The sequence below is a fragment of the Leptonotus elevatus genome, chromosome 6, assembly GCF_054856555.1.
Source record: "Leptonotus elevatus isolate MCC_2025b chromosome 6, RoL_Lele_1.0, whole genome shotgun sequence".
In the NCBI taxonomy this organism is placed as follows: Eukaryota; Metazoa; Chordata; class Actinopteri; order Syngnathiformes; family Syngnathidae; genus Leptonotus; species Leptonotus elevatus.
In genome coordinates, this window is record NC_141244.1 from 11,078,434 (window position 1) to 11,098,859 (window position 20,426).

The window sequence follows — 20,426 nt, forward strand, 5'->3', positions numbered from 1 at the left end:
TATGTACCCAAAAGATATCCCAAACGATAGTAAGATAATAAGATGCAGACCAGCGAGGCAGGACGTGGGGATCGTGCAATACTCGACAGCAGTGATCTCGAGGACATCCAGTCCAAGTACAGTAAATCCAACAAAATCTGGCAACACTGTGATCAAATGAATATTCCCACACTGGAAGGACTTGGCTGACTTCAAGGACACAGCATAACAACACTCCTGCTTACACCACCAAGCACAGAAGCACCGACGTTTATATGTATTTGTGCATCAACAACAATGGTTCTTAACCTTTTCTATGTCCCACGCGCTAATGCAAGGTGATTATGCTAATGATCCGCCCTTCATAATAACTCTGTCGAGCAAAAAAAATAAAAATAATGGTTGGACTCCTGGGGTTCAATCGAACACAGGTTAAAAAAACACTGTACTATAGAATCCTGGATATGCATCTAGCAAATGCTGCTTATACATTTTAATGTATTTCACTTGAATATCTGTCACCCTTATTTATGTAATTCCAAATGAACCAGACAAGGCTGCTACAAATGCAAATTCTACTTTGAGTGATTATGATTAGTTGGATCCCTTTCACCTATAGTTACAATGAAAAGCGAGAAAGGGAATGGATAAAATGGTTTTAAATATAAAGAAAATACCAAACTGAGGAAATGGAGGTAATGGGACCACTGCAGCCACAGCTGTCAGCTTGCCCAGTCATTCCTGAAAGTTGTATGCTACGTCCTCATGGTTCCAGCGCTGAGGAGAGGGAGTCGGAAGAGCAGGAGGGAGGGAGGACTGGGGCATTATGTGTCTGTCAGAGAGCGCCTGGAGGTTTGAGGAATTCAGTAAAACAAATAGAAAAAGCTCTCAGCGCGCCAGCTGACTGGACGACATGTATATGAGGAGGCAGGGAAGGACTCGTACGAGAGGAAAGAAAGAGAAATCAAGGCTGACACACACAAAAAACTAAAGGTCAAGGGCTTTGGAGAGTGGGAGTGGCCAATAATTACCTACTTGCCATCATTCTAAACACTCAACATACTCATGTGTTGGAATCACTCAAGTGACTACACGGAACTGGTGTTACTGGGTTCGCACACATCCAGAGGCATGTTGTATGTCTGTGGGAGGTTTAGTCAGGGTAGAAAAGGTGCTGAATTGGATTTCCACTAAAGAATAACCACAATGAGACATATTTTCCATTGCCATCAACAACGGACGCACACTGCCAATTCTCTAAATAGTTTACAGAACTCACAAAGGCAAACAAGCAGACAGAGCTGCAAACACGCAAGCAGAAAACAAATGGAGTCATAGGCGTGGATGAGGGCAGGAGCACTCTCACACCAGGTTGCATGAACGTTTGCAGTGTGCACACTAAAAACAGGCACTTCCCTCAACAATTAGCGCATTGGCAAATGTTTGTTCGAGCAAAACAAAACTGGGGGCTGGGGGGCAGTGTTCTTCTTGGATCAGTGGTTCTTAAGCTGGGTTCGATCCAACCCCAGGGATTCGGTGAGTAAGTCTCGAATATGAATATGTGCAATATGAATTCACATGTATAACGACTGGGTGTTCCACAGGGTTCAATTCTGCGGCCTCTGCTGTTTTAAATGTATCTGGATGCTGCCCCTGGGTTCAACTTCTATGAAGGACCAAAACTGCCAAAATTAAAAATAAATGAATAAATAAATAAATGACTAAAAATGAAAATTCAAACGGATATAAAAAAATATAATCCAAAAATAAAAAAATTATATAAATGGAAATGGAAATAATAATAACAAAATATACTGTATATGTATATATCCATAAATAAATGACTAAAAGTAAAAATAAATACAAATAATATATATATATATATATATATATATATATATATATATATATATATATATATATATATATATATATATATAAAATTAAATGTCAATCAATAAATAAAAACGCTCTGCTCTCACATTTATTTATTTCATGCTGCAGACTCTCTGCCAGGACGACGACGACGACGACGAGGTTCGGCCAACAAGGAAGTCTCGCCAGCTGGCATGGAGAGCTCCAGAAATGGACGACTATCTTGTCCACTGTCACCACAACTTGAGTTGCTTGACAACAAGTTGAGTTCTATTTTTATATTTATATTTTGAATCTTTTTTTTTTCCTTGTATATACATACATACATAGATATATATACATACACACACAACACACACAATAGTTATTTTTATTTCCATTTATTTTGGGGGGGGGGGGGGATTTAATTATTATTATTATTTTTTTTATATATGCTTTTATTTTCACTGTAAGTTATTTATTTATTTATTTAGTAATTTATTTATTTTTAATTTTGGTCCTCCATAAACTTTCACCTTTAAGAAAACAGCGATGGTTGTTTTAAAATGCTCTAGAGGTGAGCTGACTGATGGGAGTCAGCATCCTAACTATCTAGCAAAACTAAAGGAACACTTCCTTAAGCTGGTTTGTTATCTTTTCTAGTGCTTTAATAAGAATGTTCTTATTTTGGGCTACATCTTGCAGTGAAGGCAGAAGGATGTGTAGAAAGTGCGGTCTCGTCTGACTATGTAATATACATTCAATTTCTAATTGCATATCCTGGGTGTTTAACTAATTTAAAACAAATTCAGCCAGACTTAGGTGTATATATATTAAAAAAAAAATAATAATCAGTGAACCTAAACTATCTAGCAAAACTAAAGGAACACTTCCTTCAGCTGCATGGAAATAGGGAATAAAAGAACATGTTCACCAGAAAAAAAAAGTTTATTTTTCAATAAAAAAGCATTTGGTGAATGCACATAGGAAACTGGTGCAGTTCAGTAGCTCCAATTAGGTTAGGAACCACTGTCTTAAACAGTACATTTGAAGATTGCAGCACATGTGCACTAAAACACGGATGCTGTAAAGAAGGACTTTATTGTAACCCATTTTGGTTGGTTAGAGAAGCACAGAAAGTAAAAGGGAGTCTGGGTCAGCTGGATCAACTGATATTTAAATGTCTACTTAGTTTACTGAAAGAAAAAAAAAAATCACAGTGAGACCTTTACCTCTGTTCATCATTTCCAACTCCCCTGAACCTCTTCCAGTCCCCCGTTTCATTTCCTGGTCCACACAGCACTCTTAATGGGCCGTCTGGGAATTAAAACGTCAACAAAATTCCTGTCTTTGCCTGGCCTACTTATTTTGAGTCATACTTATGTCACTTTGAGAGACATTAATTTTGGACCTTTTGACCTTTAAACCAAAAATTTACTGCCCAGACCTGAATCTTTGCCACGGCTTCTAATTTAAGCCAACAACCTCTCCACATGGAAATAAACAACTTCGCTGCTCATAACCTTGAACTAATGTTTGGAGGCCATCTTAACCCACCATTTCCCAACAAAACTCATTAATAGTAAGCGGGTTATATTAAACTTGAGCGTGCTTTTGCACAAATAAAAATATCTTTACTGGAAGTGCAAAGGAGATCAGTGACAAGAAGAGACTGTGGATCACAGTCACGATACATCTGATAAACAGTTTGGTCACAATTTACTGTAAACTGGTATGTTACTGGAACTAGCACTGGCTGGCTCCATGTGCAGGTCATTAACAACTACGATTATGATGATGATGGTGACAAGAGAGCTTTGAACCTCCAGCAACAGGCAGGCCAGTATCTTAATTTAATCCTGCCATGGACACTGTTACACACAACACACATATAGCCTAGAAATCATGTGCTAGTAATCACAATGCCTGAAATTAGCACAAAATGGGGCAGATGTTGGCCAGGGAAATTCCGAAACGTCCATGTGCGACGCACAACGAACCGCTAAGTGCAAATAATTTATGATACTATAAATCTGCAAAACAACACACACGATCCAACAAAATACAAGTCAGTTTTACTGAGACCACAACTACATAAAAGCCATTTCCTGAAAAGAGATCGCGTTTCAACACTTCAACTTACATATATGCCAGTGGAGGGTTCTCTGGGAGGTAGCGACCCAGGACTGAGCACGGGTGAACTGGCCAGACTGCAGAGCTCAGGGAAGGGGTTGGGGATGGCAGGGAGAGAGGACGTCCTCAGTTGTTGCTCCTCTCGCAACCTCCTGGACAACGGCAAGAGGACACCAAAAAAGTCTGAATGTTTGCATGCACAAATTCCAGGTTCGATTTTTCCATTTAATTGCAATTCTCGCCACGTCTCAATTTACATTCACTTGGGAAATGAGTTGCCAGATAACATAACGAACAGTAAACTAGATCCCGTTGGTGATATACAGTACAATAATGAAAAACGCAGAAATACTTTCCATTTGTTTTGACTCGGCTTTACATAATTTAGCAAGATAAACAATGATTATTAAAACAGTATTCATTACAAATATACTAATGGTTCAGAAGGATGATTTTAGCAGACAAATACGAATAATAACATTTTTCTTCTTCTCTATGTTTAGAATGAATCTGTCATGGCAGAAGCTCATCCCTACGGAACTTGGAACTGGAGGGCAAGGGTTCGAGTCGTGCTACGCAGTGCTTTGATTATTTTCTGTTTCGTCCCCCCCAGGAAGAAGAAAATAGTTCACAACCCCAATCCCGGCAAACTCTCCATCGTGACTATTAAATAGCATAATTTGTCTATAAAATGATTAGATTTAGATCTCTGCATAACATTGTATCTTTATTAACATTAACTAATTCACTGCCACTGACGGCTATAGACGTCAAAAAGTCATTAGAACTATTTCTATTGGTTTAACATTTTCCCCGCTTTTGTTAGGAGTATAGATTATTTTTTATTTTTTTTAATACAGATATAAAAAGTGTGATTAATCGTGAGTTAACTATTGAAGTCATGCAATTAATTACAATTAAACATTTTAATCGTCTGACGCGACTTAAAAGATTATTAAAAATTCGGGGCGTCAGGCGGTCAATTTTTTTTATCGTAATTAATCGCATAACTTCACTAGTTAACTCACAATTAATCACAAATTTTATATTTGTTCTAAATGTACAAAAAAAAAGGTTTTCATACTCTTGTTAACAAAAGTAGAAAAAAATATTAAACTAATAGAAATAGTTCAAATGAATTTTTGACGTCTATAGCCGTCAATGGCAGTAAGTGAGTTAAAGAAAACAAACAAAAAAAGAAATATAAATATGCTGAATAACTTAACACTGTTGATCTTCCCTGCGTACATTCTGACAATAAAATAACTACTGCCACCTACTGTAGTGGATGTGCAGTTACACTTTATTCTAGTATAGGGGGAAAAAAAACATGTTCCCTGGGGTCACGCGCACACCTCGCCTGGAATCGTACTGCGGCACCGCAATTTAAGAAGGACTGCGCTACAGACAAATTAAATATTGCAACTAGTTGCTGGAGAGATGCTAGGCTGCCCTCTAGCAAGACCCCTGAAACTCAGCTCGAAGGTGCAGGCCCCGCCCCCTGCAACATGTTCTGTTCTTTAAATGTGATGGATCTCATAACATTTCCTGTTTTGTTATCTTTTCTAGTGCTTTAATAAGAATATTCTTATTTTGGGCTACATCTTGCAGGAAAGGCTGAAGGATGTGTAGAAAGTGCGGTCTTATCTGACTATGTAATAAACATTCAATTTATAATTGCATATCCTGGGTGTTTAATTAATGTAAAACAAATTCAGCCAGACTAAGGTGTTTATATATATATTTAAAAAAACAATTTCAATTAACCTAAACACAATTTATTTGGTGTAATATTACTGAATGACTACAAAATGTTATGTTGGTATTAAATGAAAATATAAACTGCCACTTATGGTAATGACATGATACAGCTTTCTGAATAGTGCAAAACGGGTCTAACTTTGGGATAACAAGACCCGCTGACACATGAGAAATATGTGCAGGAGGGGAGATTAGAAGATATTTTCTGTATCGCGCCCAAGCTCATGTCTGTTTCTGTCTGATCTTGCCATAATGAACAGTATCCAAGCCAGGAGAAAGCACAGACCCCTGCAGCCTACTGGCTAATTTTCTGCAATATTTATCACACATCAATATTAAATAAGACATCTCTTTAAAGCATTTTTTTTTCTTTTTTAAATTAGGCACACGCACTATAAGCTTGTGGCTCAGAAAAGGGATGATGGTTTGACAGCTGATCATAAACTTGCCGGTGAATAGTGCGCTCGGAAAGCCATTGTGGGAGACTCTCGCTTTTCGACTCTTTCTCCCTGCCTCTATCATTTCTCTGTAGAACCCAGCGAGTTCAAAAGGAAGCGGGCCTTTTGATGTCGTCCCATCTGAGCTCGAGAACAGGGTTATCCAGAGGTCAGCTCTGAATAATAAGAACTTCAGGGCTCGAGTCTGCGCTTGTGTGTGAGTGCTTGTGAGAAAAGGCGAGAGTCCTTAAAGACAGAATACTCCATTACCTGATCATTTCTTCTCTTCTTCTGTCAAATAGTCCGGACAGGGATCATTATTACAGACCACTCTGCAGTGAATGTATATGATGAAGCCTATAATGAACACCTCAGGGAGACTGTGAGCTATGACTACTTAATCCAAGAAATAATCTTACGCTTGATGATAAAATGAATGAGAATTTGACCTGATGGTGTTGTTTGAGACAAACAGGGCCTGACAAGAAGGAAGAGGGCATTGAAAGGCTACAGATAAAAAAACGATATGGAAACATTTAGATATTGGAAAGGTGTGCAAGGAGGGGCACAAACTATCAAATATGTCTATTAATCTATCAGATTTTAGACATGTTTAGTACGATCTAGGGATAGACAAATTATCGGCCGGGCCAATTATCGATATATATTTGGCATTTTGACAAATATCAGCATTGGCCTTTTCACGAATCTGGAGGCCGATAAGACTGGTATCGTAACAGAGTGGTGATGGCTTGCGAATGTTTACAGACAATTTTTTACTTGTCCAAAGACTTTTCAAACATATTCAGACAATTTTTCACTGTCTGCAAAGATATTTTGAAACCTTTTACAAACCCTGGCCAAAACCCCAAATTAGTTACATTTGCATGCATTTGTCGCTCAGTGAGATAAAGGGAACTTTTCATTTATGGATTTATTTAAATTTAAAAAATACATAAAAAATGATGCTGACACTGGGAACTCCCTACACTTTTCATTTTGAAAAATAAAAAATAAATAATAATATTTAAGAAATTATGTTGAACTTTTGGAGAACTTTATTTACAGTAGAAAACTTTAGGGAACTACTTACTTAATTTTTAAATTTAACTTAACACATGCTGATGACCCTGGGCTCCCTGCAATTTTTTCTTTTTTTATATTTTTTTTAAATAAAGCTGTCAATTCTTTATATGTTTAAAAATAAAAGAAAAACTTTTTTTTTTTTTTTATTCTGACGCTAATATTTTCTCTTTTACTGCAAATTACTACTACTACCAATAATTGGTATCGTATCGGCCTTCAAAAAACCACATCAGTCTATCACTAAATACAATCACTGGTAAGTCAAAAGAATACAGTGTGTTCTCTTAAATTCAGTGGCCCTTAAATTGTACAATTTGGAATTCTGCAACTAAACTCATTTGAAAAAGTTTTGCCTCTGTAGTCATATAAAACTGAACTTCAAATTTAACATTAAATGAGACTTCAACATAAAACATCAAAGTTATGTTTTTTTCCTTTTGTTGAGTGGCTTCCAAAGCTAAAACAAAAGATTCAGAGGCCAACCAGACTCCCGAAACTTATGTTCAACCTCTGTGCAGTGTGCAACAAACCATATGCAGCAAAGTCGAAATAGCTGCTCAAGAAAAAAAATGTAGTCAAATGTTGATGACTAGTTTGTGCTTTTACTGATGGATGTTAATAATTAACAGCCTGTAGCTTTGTCATTTAGAGTATATCAATCATCTACTCTGCTGCATTGGAAGTGTGGTCTATATGCTAAAAGCTCAAGTATGTGTACTGACGTATTACTCACATGTATGCGAAAAGCTCACACATGCGATGATGAAAATGTGCATGACTGGCAGTGCACAGGACACTTTTTGCCTTATCATAAGATTTACGAGGAACAGGAGTAACAGGAGTAACACGAGTAACCGACAATTCAGACAATGCTGAGCATGTTTGTGGGGAAACCAAATCCACAAGCTACTTCTAGCACCGCCACTTCCCTGGCTACCATTCTTCCACCCATCCACAGCTCTGCCAAAAACAGCAGCAATTGACTAAAATGAAATGGTTATTTTCAATTTGATGTACAACACCGTGTATTCTGTATTTCAGTGTGATTCGTACATTTGGAATTCCTCGTCTGACGATCTTGATTCATACCACCGTACTCACCGAACAGCCAGGATGTGCATGGGTTGTGATCGTCGTAGGCTTGCTTGGGGTAGGTGAGTGGGCGTGGAGGAGGGCGGTTCAGTTGAGGAATGGCTCAGCACATGGTGACCCTGCCGCAGTTGGGTGTGGTGTGTGGGGCGACGGTGGTTGTGGTGTTGCTGGGAGGAGGTTGAGGTCTGTCCGTTTTGAAGTAGCGATGTCTGCTGGGCACTGCAGGTGGAGTATAAGCTCTCCAGTGACGAATTCATGTCATTCACCAGAGCCTCTAAATCGACATCGTCCTCTGGAAGACAAGACGAAACAAAAGGAACACAAGTTTGAAACGTATTTGCTGCAAAGAAAGCAGATTTGAGCTCAACGATTTTGTAAAGTAATCTGATTTTTTTTTTTTTGCGTCAATATTGCAATTTCGTGTATATATTATGCATTTGAAATGATTAACAAATTAATCATTTCGGGAAATTTAGTTTTTATTACAGAAATTTACCCATTAGTATTTTTTTTTATTTTGCCATCCTGTATTTTTTGCTCATGATATTTTCATGACAGTGTTTATTTACCTGGTTCATGCAATTACAATTATCCAAATGTTTTTGGGTTTGTACGATGCTCACTGTTGCGTGGATTTTTGTGTGTGCAATTTTAGATTATTATTATTTTTAAGTAGTGTACCTATTTATTTTTTATTTTTAATCTGACGGTTTGAACATTGAGAGTGTTTAAATAAAGAAATGTGAAATGAAAATGTTAATACCTGTGTGAGAAAAGTGTATGAAGTGTGTGGTAAGGGGTTTTACAGCCTTAAAACACATAATAAATGTAAAAAAAAAAAGGCTGACAACTTTGCGGATTTCATCCATTTAAAATTTTTTTGGGGGGGGAATGTAACCCCAGAGATAAACGAAGGAACACTGTAATAAAAACAATTAACATTTCCCCAAATAATGTATTCTTTGTCATTTCTGTTTACAAATTATTGAGCAATTCCAATTTGGTAGAGTTGATCACTTTCGTGACTGTTTTTGTGCATGTGAAGAATTAAAAGATTCTTGTACCTATTTTCAGTCAATGTGCTTCTTAAATATGACTTGAATGAATGAGCCATTGAACAGCGAGCAGTTTTCACCTGATTCAATATGTAGAATGGCGCCGGCTGTCTCTGACAATTGATCACTCTGATTGGCTGTAGGCTACCGAAACAGAAATGGGAAGTGACAAAAGCAAAGAAACAGCAACGAAAAAGGCATTATCTAGTAAATCAACCTTGTTTAAATATTGCTATTTACTTTGATTTGTTCCTGTATTATGAGTGAGTTGGGCATTTCATGAAACTATGACTGTGGATGGTATGTTAAACAATGACTTTTCAACCATGTTCAATGTATGTAAAGGTTAATGGCAATCTCTGTTGGAGCGCACTTGCATACGCTTGATTACTCATGCGCATACAAGTCTGTTGCTTCTCTCGTATACGCCTCAACCTGGTCAATGGCTACTCCACTGAAATATTTCTAATCCTGCTGTTGGGGGAAGTACTAGTGTGTGTGTGCGTGTGCGTGCGTGTATGTGTGCGTGAGATAATGAGATAATGAGAGAGATGAAAGGGGAGGTGTTGACATTAGATGCTTGATTTTATAGCATGGTTACGTTCTGACTTTTTTCCCCCCTTTGTTCGGAAAAATGCATTCTACTACATCCTGATATCAGTTTAAATAATAAATCAGCAGCAATACGACAACCCAAAATTAAGAATTTTAAAACAGTGAAAAGATTTGTCTGTTTTCCCTTCAAATAGTTGAGTGATGAAAAATGATCCCTGGAAATTGTTGGCACTTTCCCACTTCTATTTCAGTTTCTCAATCATTTCATTGTGGTCGGGATGTGAACCGTTAACCTCACCATCTTAAATCTCAGTAATCACATAAAAGAAAAGCACAAAACGCTCAACACACACGCACACAGTTTTGCCACAACACTAATTTAGCAGGATTTTCTTGACTGAGGACTAGATGCTGCCCTGTGGGTAAATCTCCAGGATAACAGGTACAAGCACAAACCTGCCCGTAACACTTTTCAACTCTCAGCACAGGGTTCACCGCAGAGGCAACATATTGTCGGCATCTGCTCAAAATTCACCACATGTATTGAACCTTCTGCTTTTGGAGGTCTTAAAAACCACTAGTCAAATTCTTTTTTTTGGAGGAGAAATCTATCTTCAAAGCCCTTGTGAAAACCTCCAAGCACATTTAAATTCATGAAGTGAATTTTTCAACCGACTCCTGAAGCGTTATGTATCAAAGTTTGAAGTGAGCGCAATTGATGGGAAGTTCTCGTTTAATTGCTTCATACTGTGGAAGTTTTATCTCAAGGGGTAAACTGGGCACAAAACTTTGCTCTTTCTAAATTATAATTCGCAGTGGCGACTATGATTAATAACGCTTCATTACAAAAAACAAAACCTTGGTCATGAATTTATCATCAAATCCTTGCATCCAGAATTAACTACAATTATACCACTGGGGGGAGACAAGAACCACTTGTAAGTGGCAGAAGCTTTCAAACTGTATGACATAAAGCAAAACTGGCATTAGATTATTTTAACCTTAAATTCAACTAACAACCAGATCGTCCACGTACAATGTGCAGACATTTCCATACTTATTTGACTGTACATATATAGTTTATTTTTAAAATACTGTACTGCAAAACATTGTCATACTGAGTCTGCATTAATGCAGGACAGTTCATAGCTGGATATTGCCAACAAATGTTAAGATTATAATGATATACATCAAATAAACCATTCCAAAAAAATACAAATCTTGCATCAGAACATCGCTGGATGGAGCAGCACAGCTCTGCCTCAAAACAAAATGCACAACTAGGAAGCAGTGATATATTTGTTTCTTGGAAGGGTTTTTCTTGAAAACGTGTCAAGATAGCTGAATCACAGGTGCCTGTAAATCACAGGTGGTTAATCTGTTGGTATTAATAGCAACATGTAAGCTGGAGCAGCTACTTATGAATAGCCTGGAGCGCTAAAGAGATGTAAACCTCAGGACACAGGGTGCTTACAAGGCCATATATAGGTCTGAGGACAGAGCAAGAGAAGCAAGCAAGAGTTCACATTCTTTAGAATACAACATGACCAATCAGGCGATGTCAAACCTCAGCAGACTACATCATGTAAGTCAAATAAGCATGTCACACTTAAGGTTTATCGCACTTGTTGAGACATGAAAGCTCAGACAAATATTGAGCATTTTAGGTCAACACTAACATGACATCTACAAAATAAAATGGCACAACTGCTTACGTAAAGCAGCGCAACCCACACATTAATCAAGGATTTGTGAGTCATTATCAGTCGCATGATCATAATCACCTTTGTATGTTGCAATACGGCAAACAAAGGTGTGCGTCATGCGGGCTGTTGACAGCGCACTGCATGACGATCACACACACACACACACGTGACTAAACCTAGTAGAACCAGACAAGAGCAACAAGAGACAAGTTCAACCAACTGCTCTTCTTTGGCAGGCAAAGGGGAGCACATAAACACCTTTATTCATACCAACCAAACACACAGCTGCCATGACATGCCTGACCTTACATTATTACAGCCAATAATTAGATCCTCTTAAAATATCAGAGCAGCTCAGGCAGCAGGGAGCACACAAAGCAGAGCTGCTGACAGTAGGAATTTGTGACTGGGATGCAGTTGTTGAAACATATTTTGGGAGCAAGTCATGTGGCTAAGTGCCCCTTATTAAATTAGATACTTGACTTGAACCTGTATTCAAACTCAAGTAATTAAATCATTGTGAAAAGTCTAAGTCCGATAACTGATATTTCAAGCCGATATTCATTTGCAGTGAAAATGTAGCCACAAGGGTGCACAAGCCAGAGTCTTTTTGTGTCTGTCCCAAGCCCGGATAAATAGCCAGACAGCATAGGATGGTAGTGTGTAGGATGACTGGTGGTGAAGAAAGGACAAAGACGGCAAAGGCAGAGCAGAGGACGAAATGTTGGAAGCTGAAAAAGGAAGAGTGTTGTATGACTTTCAGGAAAGGAAGTGAGAAGGGCATTAAAGAGGATGAAGAGTGGAAAGGCACTGAGTCCTGATGATATACCTGTGGAGGTATGAAAGTGTCTAGGAGAGGTAGTAGTAGAATTTCTGACTGGGTTGTTCAACAGGATCTTAGACAGTGAGAAGATGCCTGAGGAATGGAGGAGAAGTGTGCTGCTGCCCATTTTTAAGAACAAGGGAGACGTGCAGAGTTGTGGCAACTACAGAGGAATAAAGCTGACGAGCCACACAATGAAGATATGGGAAAGAGTAGTTGAAGTTAGCCTGAGGGCAGAGGTGAACATTTGTGAGCAACGGTATGGTTTCATGCCAAAAAAAAGAAGAGTACCACAGATACAGTTTTTGCTTTGAGGATGTTGATAGAGAAGGTCAGAAGGAGCTGCATTGTGTCTTTGTAGATCTGGAGAAAGATTACGACAGGGTGCCCAGAGAGGAACTGTGGTTTTGTATGAGGAAGTCTGGAATGTTCAAGGTGCAGGACATGCATGAGGACTGTAAGACAGTGGAGAGGTGCGCTGTAGGTGTGACAAAGTGGAGGTGGGACTACATCAGGGATCAGCTCTGAGCCCCTTCTTGTTTGCTATGGTAATGAACAGGATGACAGATGAGGTTAGACAGGAATCTCCATGGACTATGATGTTTACAGATGACATTGTGATCTGTAGTGAGAGCAGGGAACAGGTGGAGGAGAAGCTAGAGGCATGGAGGTTTTCCCTGGAAAGGAGGGGGATGAAGGTTAGCCGTAGCAAGACGGAGTATCTGTGTGTGAATAGGAGGGACCCAAGTGGAAGAGTGAGGTTACAGGGAGAAGACACCAAGAAAGTGGAGGAGTTTAAGTATTTAGGGTCAACAGTCCAGAGCAATGGAGAGTGCGGAAAATAAGTGAAGAAGCGTGTGCAGGCAGGCTGGAACATGTGGAGAAAAGTGTCAGGTGTGATGTGTGATAGAGTTTCAGCTAAAATGAAAGGAAAAGTATATAAAACTGAGACCAGCGATGTTGTTTGGTCTGGAGACAGTGCCACTGAGGAAAAGACAGGAGGCAGAGCTGGAGGAAGCAGAGATGAAGATGTTGAGGTTATTTTTGAGAGTGACCAGGATGGATAGAATTAGGAATGAATACATCAGAGGGACAGCACATGTTAAAGGCTTTGGAGATAAAGTCAGAGAGGCCAGACTGAGATGGTTTGGACATGTCCAGAGGAGAGATAGTCAGTATATTGGCAGAAGGATGCTGAGTTTCCAAATGCCAGGCAGGAGGTCTAGAGGAAGACCAAAGAGGAGGTTTATAGATGTAGTTAAAGAGGACATGAAGGTAGTTGGTGTGAGAACAGAGGTTGCAGAGGACAGGGTTAGATGGAGGCAACTGCTGTGGCAACCCCTGAAGGGAAAAGCCGAAAGGTTCATTTGCAGTTAAAGAGAAAATATTAGCGTAAAAAAATAAAAATATAAAATAACTATTGAAATGCCATTGAGCATGTTTGTTAAAGCAACTTTTCAAATGTTCAACAATTTTAGTTTTTCCTTTTAACTCATTTGCTCCCAAAAATGTATAAATACGTTCAATTTTCAATGTTTTAAGTGTCCCAAATACATATTTATACAGTTATTATGTTTTTGTTCATGCTAAGGCATACAGAAGGCTTTGGTGCAGCCTCTCAACTGCAGAGAACGGGTGAAGCAATGGTAGTAATTACATAAATGGCCAGCAGGAGGCAGCAGAGTATAAAAGATCAACGAGTGCCATGTTGCAAACAAGCTCATTTCCAATCCCCACAGTTCTAAACAGATTTGTGAATAATGATGAAATTTAGCTATATTCTAATGCTAATTGCTGTAAAACGGAAACAGATTAAATAGAAATATAATAATTTTTCCTGATGAAAGAAGAGACTCTAATCTTTCTATTGGTAGGTTCCATGTTTTTATAGCAATAGAACACAATATTCTGTGGGCCTTGCAAAATAAGTCAAAATCCAGTAAAACAGCCGGGAGCAAAGGGGGTTGCTTCAGTGAAAATGGCTGGGAGTGAACAGTTTAATTTACATATAAAGAATACACAGCTGTGTTTAAAAATTATAACAAAAATTGCAGGGAGCTTCTTCGCTCCCGAAAATTTTCAACTGTAAATTCAGTTTTCCAAAATCATCAATAATTTCCTAATGTAAAAAATAAAAAGTGTAGGGAGTTCCCCAGTGTCAGCAGCATCTTTTATAAAGCAAAGAAATAAAAAACATGAATAAAAAGTTCCCTGTATCTCATTGAGCGACAAACTTATGCAAATGTGGCTAATTTGGGGTTTTCGTTCGGGTTCGTAAAAGGTTTCAAAAGATCTTCGCAGACAGTGAAAAACTGAACATGTCAAAAATGTATCTGCAACAAGTAAAAACTGTCTGGGAGCAGCTTACAAATCCTGATGAAAACCCCAAATTCGTTACATTCGCAAGCATTCACCGCTCAGTGATATATGAGCTTTATCGGCATTCAGACTCCTGAAAAAGGAGGATGCCGATGTTTGTCAAAATGCCAAATATCGGCACCGATAGTTGGCCCGGCCGATAAAAGGTCTATCCCGAGGTGTAGTAGTCACTAAGCGCGTCGCAGTCCGTCACTGACGGATGATTGTCGGACTGATGGATTGCCCACCTCTGTCTGTCGGTCCTAAAATAGTGGTGACAAAGTGATGACGGACTGACAATGACGGAAGCGTGTCCAGGGCGCTGACCAATGACGGACAAGCAACATTTTGTATATTGCTCACCTGATAGCACATAAAACTATTCCCGGGGCAACCTTTTATACGACCTCTTGGACAAGAGGAGTGAAACTACTGTTTAACAGCTGTTTTAATAAGGCAGACTGTCGTTCTTGATCTGCTGGGTTAATAACCTTAAAGAAAAGGCAACATTTCCATTTAAAGGTCCATGTAACAGTTCCTCAGATTGGAATGAAAATGTTGCTCATCAATGCGAGCAGTACCCCTAAACCTGCAGCCAAATTCAAATTGTATGATTCTGGACAAACGTTAGGCGACATGGAAGCTACATTACGGAGACAAAAAGGAAAATGATGAGCAAACATTGAAAAGTCATTCATTGAAGCAGGTAAGAAGCTATAGTCTCCCTTAATCTACCTTGCCAAGATATTTTTTTTAAAGTTCTTGTTCGGTTACGTCATAGTATTTTCTTCAATTTGTAAATATGTTAATTGCAAAGTTTTATAGCTATCACATTCTCCCCAAAGTCAACATTTTAATCAAAAGCATTCTTGTATCAAAGCAAATACCAAACAATGTAGTACATTAAAGCAGTTATGAGAGTAAGCACAACTCACACTTATTTTTTGTTCCTCAGCTGAAACCTTGTCTTGGTCATTAAAAATGAACAACACCACAGATAACTGCAGCTGCACGCTAAAATCTCTCAATTACTTCCCCGCACAAAAATACATAAAACTAGACAAAGTGCAATTTCTGCAGAAATTGCGTGGGGATGCTGAAAAGCTGAATGCTATGGTTTAAATGCATGTGCTTATGAAGTACATTGAAAGATAAATTACAAAATGTTAATTGTAGTTAAATGACAAATGAGTAAAAAGAAAACTTGAATTGCAATATGTTAAAGTTGGGATTTAATCATTTCAGAGAAATTATAATCCATTTCCTAATCTGATAGTCAGTTGGTATCGAACCATCGAATGTACTCAAATGTGGTCCAAGCAGGGTTTGAACCCAGGTTCTCCGTGACGGGAGGCAATTGCTCTAAGCACTGACCTAACTTGACTTTTGTCAAATTCATGGCTAATGGCCTATTAATTTTGAAAAGTGTCATCTGATGCTGAAAACTAACATGCATGTGAAATTATAATCCATTTCCTGATTTTATAGTCAGTTGGTATCGAACCATTGAATGTACTAAAATGTGAATTTGAACCCAGGTTCTGCATGGCAAATTCATGACTGATGGCGTATTTACTTTGAAAAGTGTCATGCATTTAGTCATTTCAGTGAAATTATAATCCATTTCCTGATATGATAGTCAGTTGGTATACATGTATATCACTTAGCAAAATGGCAGTATCAGACACATGGCAATGATGATCAATTGTATGTATGGAAGTGGGCGTGGAAAGTGGGACTTTAACGTTAAATTGTGCGAATACTGCAATGTGGAATCAGACGATATATATACCCCGGGAGGCGTAAATTCAAGTGGCAGCACCAAATAGAAGTTCCTCATAGGTTAAAAGGACAACACTGTCATTATTGTTTTAAAATTTAATTTGTTTCATGGACTGTGCTCATTTACTCCTCTGACATGTTGAGCCCTTTACCTTCTCTTTATGAACATATAATTGGTTAAATTGGGAGCAAAATCCTCCAACATTCTCCATTGTCCTAGCCAATTTATATGCAGTACCAACCAACTGTAAAACCAGTTAAGTCTGTAGGAATCTGCATAAAAGCTTGTTTTGAATATGACTGGTAATTAGGGAATGAGACCAAGCCAAAACAAGACCATTGTACTGATGGCAGATGCATATGGCTCACTGTTTGGAATGCACTCTTTATTCAGCTGGTTGCAAATTGAAAAGAGGGGTGACGCTCACTTAGAAAAAGGAATGTTGTCAAGGGGTATACATGCATAGCACATCAATTGAACACACATGCACATGCACGCGCGCACACACAAAAAAAAAAAACGCATGTGAAATGTGAATCCAAGCCCAGCGCAAGTGCTTCCATTCAAAAATGGACCAATGGGAGTATGGACAGAGCAGGTCTAAACTGTAAAGTGTGGCTGTGGGGTGTACAATACCGCTGGCGCGCGCACACACACCCACGGAGGGCCAAGGCTCCTGATGGGGCGGGGGAAGACGGTGTGGGAGGGTCGAAGGGAAACAGAAGAGGCAAGGGAGGGAAAACAGAGACAAATACGAAGCATAGAAGGAAAAGGAGAGATCACCGAGCCAGGCTCGTATTTAAGGGGTAAGGGTGATCACAGGACAAACTTTTTTCACTAGCAGCTGATTCTTACTCTGGGGTTTGTATGGGATACATCTTTAAATAATGACAACAAACATGCAGCAAATGTCTTCATAGTCACATTGCCATAAAACATTCTTCTAATCATACTTGCAATCTTTATTTTACGAGAGACAATTCTCACACCGGCAAACAAAAATGTCACAAAATAAGCCGAGAAAAATGATATCTCAATGTACTCACAAATTGACTGAGGCTCGAATGAAGCCATATACAGTATGCCTTATTCCATTGTAAGAATGGCAACAGGTCGACAACACAGGTTCATCGTACCCTCTGCATTCAATTATTCGGCCTTTCACTATATGTCACTGGCATAGATTGAGTTTTGATAGTTAAAGTTGGTTGTGAAGCAGAACAGAGATTTTGAGTTTAGCAACAACAAAAAAAAACAACACAGCATTAGTTATGCTCTCAGCTACAAGATGCTAATGTTAGCATATGATTAGGGATGGGCAAGTGCCGATACCAGCTATCGGAATTGGGCCGGTACCCGGCCTTATTTCAAGGTATAGGTACTTGCGACGGCGACTGATACTGCCGTCTGGTGGCCGTTTTTTTTTTTTATAATCAGGAACTAAAGGCATACATGTCTGACAGATAGATGCCCATTAAGATGTACAACCACATATTTTGATTGGGACTTTTTTAGCCACTAGAGTATTAGTTTTAGTTTATTTATTTATTTATTATAATTCATTTTATTGTGTGCTCTCTATATAATATGTATTTTATGAACAAATTGAATAAATATACAATATGTAATTTCAAGTAAAAATGCAATATTGGGATATACAGGTCTTTATTTAGATTTATTGTCAGTTTTTTCCCAAAGATTTTATTTATCAACAGTACGTGTGGCATCGACACTAAAAGTTGGAGTACTCGTACTGCTATCGGCCAGAAGGAACAAAAAGTGGTATCTGACAGCCCTACATATGAATACTGTATAGGTCAGCACACATTTGCATAGTGGATTAAATGCTCCTGTTTACAAGGAGCGAGGGTAATGTTGAATTTTTCAATGTAGATATTGTGCAAATTCCACAAATTGCTACAATAAGTGTTTTTGATATTTCAGTATTCACTTGTGAATAACTTTCTATGCTTCATCCAAGATGTTTGCCGGTCCCATGTTTCTTTTTTTTTTTCCTGGAGGCCAGGAATACAAAAGGGAGGAAGCAGATCCTCCCCACATTTCAGCGATAAAGTTTATTGAACTTCTGTCTGCAACCTTTAAACACAAGCAAGACACCCAAAGATGGGGCAGTGCTCATGCAAGCAGGGCTTCATCCTTTGTGTGCTCCTGCTGCAACACCAATTTCCCTTTAAGGGACAATAAAGAAATTCAGATTCTCTGACTATAAAGTCACATAGAAAACTCAGAAATTACATGTACTACCTTATCAACGAGAGCAAATTTGATAAGAAAAACACTGTACTTTTATTATGTAAGTAAGGGAGATAAGTTGATTTCCCAAGCCAAGTTTGAATGGCAAAAAAAAGTGAAGGTCACTTGTAAATTGTCATCAACAAAACAAAAAATCCAGCTAATAACATTTTTGCGAAAGATTTAGCATCATTGTAACTACTGAGGCATGCACTTCAAATGTCAGGAATGTCATTTTTACTGTAACACAATTGCTTGACTATAAAGTGTGTCTTTGTGAGAGCTGCACTTCTCATTTTGACCATGCAATGAAACTAATCTACCAGCACACACAAAAAAACAAAAAATGAAAGGCTGCACAATAATAACACATTTGGAATACTATATCATTTTAATCTATTTGTACTATAACTACAATATTACGCAGTGGGAGATCTTATGTGTACGCCGTACGAAAAATCACGGAAAAAGACGTGTACAGGTCCAACAGTGTAATACAGGTATGCCAGCTGGCTCGTTAGCTGGACTAAGAAATGCTGATTACCAATAAAGATGACCAGCACACAAACTACTATATTTGAAAGTAGAATGGTGGGACAGAACACATACCTTGCACTTAAAAAAATATATTAAAAAATGGAGGCAAATATGCTGTTCTGTCTTCCTCAGTGCGTTCAAGGTGACCGGCTTCCACATGAACCAATGAGATTCTGCCGGCCACATCTGCCTCAAATTAGCTCTTTTGATTGGTCAAAATGGTCCTGTGTTAGTACAACTCACTTTTGTATTCTGCGCTACAACTGGTGCAAAAAGTCACTTGTGTCCGCACAGCCACCAACTCCTACAAGTTCTCTTTTCCACAGCGAGTTAATTTTGCTATAACTACAGTTTACATATTTTCTACAACTGCAAGTTACTTTTGCACCAAATTTCCCTGCAGATTTTTGTGACACGTCACAGCTTCTTGCACACATGCAACACTGTTGCCACCTACAGTTCAAATGAAAATCAAATGAAAGCAGTCTTGATTTTGACCTTTTAACTTTACAATGCACATAAATACCAGTTAGTGTTCTTCTTCGTCATGCTGTTCACATTTTGGCATGCGGAGCAAGACGGCTCCTAACTAATGATCAACAGGGCCTCGCTATTGCAAGGCTTCAAACATACTTTCAAGAGGAAAGTGGCCACTAAGCTTTGGTGTCATCTTGTGTTAATTTTGTCAATGAAAATAATAATAAAATAATAAAACTAGACTAGACTGGACTAAAACTATATTAATAAACTATTACTAAGACTAAATCAGTATGCATTTTTGTCGACTAATGAAGATGAGACGAAATCAAAAATCTATGGATATTTTTTAGTTCATGAACAAAAACGAGACGAAAATGATATGATTTTGTAAAATCTTGTCTCTGCTAACCTGTCATGTGACACAGTGACATGCCACCTTTCATATCTGTAGCTAGCGAGTGCAACATGCACAAACATGAGACAGAAAAAAAGATGGATTCACGGTGAAAGGTGAAAAAATAAAAAAATAATTAT

General features: G+C 38.4%; 2 protein-coding genes across 7 annotated transcripts in view; one reads left to right on the top strand and one right to left on the bottom strand.

Annotated features, from left to right (window-relative positions):
* grb10b (growth factor receptor-bound protein 10b) overlaps positions 1–20,426 on the bottom strand; it is a 70,804-nt gene that overhangs the window by 32,681 nt on the left and 17,697 nt on the right. For all 6 annotated transcript variants that reach the window (XM_086078719.1, XM_086078716.1, XM_086078717.1 and 3 more), the window contains exons 4-5: positions 8,352–8,634; positions 3,977–4,118 (exon numbers count right to left, since the gene is read on the bottom strand). In XM_086078719.1, coding sequence (XP_085934845.1) covers positions 3,977–4,118; positions 8,352–8,634 — 425 coding nt within the window. The remainder of the gene's footprint in view (positions 1–3,976; positions 4,119–8,351; positions 8,635–20,426) is intronic.
* On the top strand, positions 1,384–4,673 carry LOC147172028 (uncharacterized). Its single transcript, XM_086078720.1, has 3 exons — positions 1,384–1,515; positions 1,984–2,116; positions 4,470–4,673. The coding sequence occupies exons 1-3, from the start codon at positions 1,419–1,421 to the stop codon at positions 4,552–4,554; spliced, it is 315 nt and encodes a 104-aa protein (XP_085934846.1). The 5' UTR covers positions 1,384–1,418; the 3' UTR covers positions 4,555–4,673.

Excerpts from the sequence above, each read along its gene's own strand:
- LOC147172028 (XM_086078720.1), top strand. The coding sequence starts at position 1,419 with ATGTTTGTTCGAGCAAAACAAAACTGGGGGCTGGGGGGCAGTGTTCTT. Across the intron at positions 1,516-1,983 it reads GATCCAACCCCAGGGATTCG|ACTCTCTGCCAGGACGACGA; the intron begins GTGAGTAAGTCT and ends TTCATGCTGCAG. Across the intron at positions 2,117-4,469 it reads CTTGAGTTGCTTGACAACAA|AATGAATCTGTCATGGCAGA; the intron begins GTTGAGTTCTAT and ends CTCTATGTTTAG.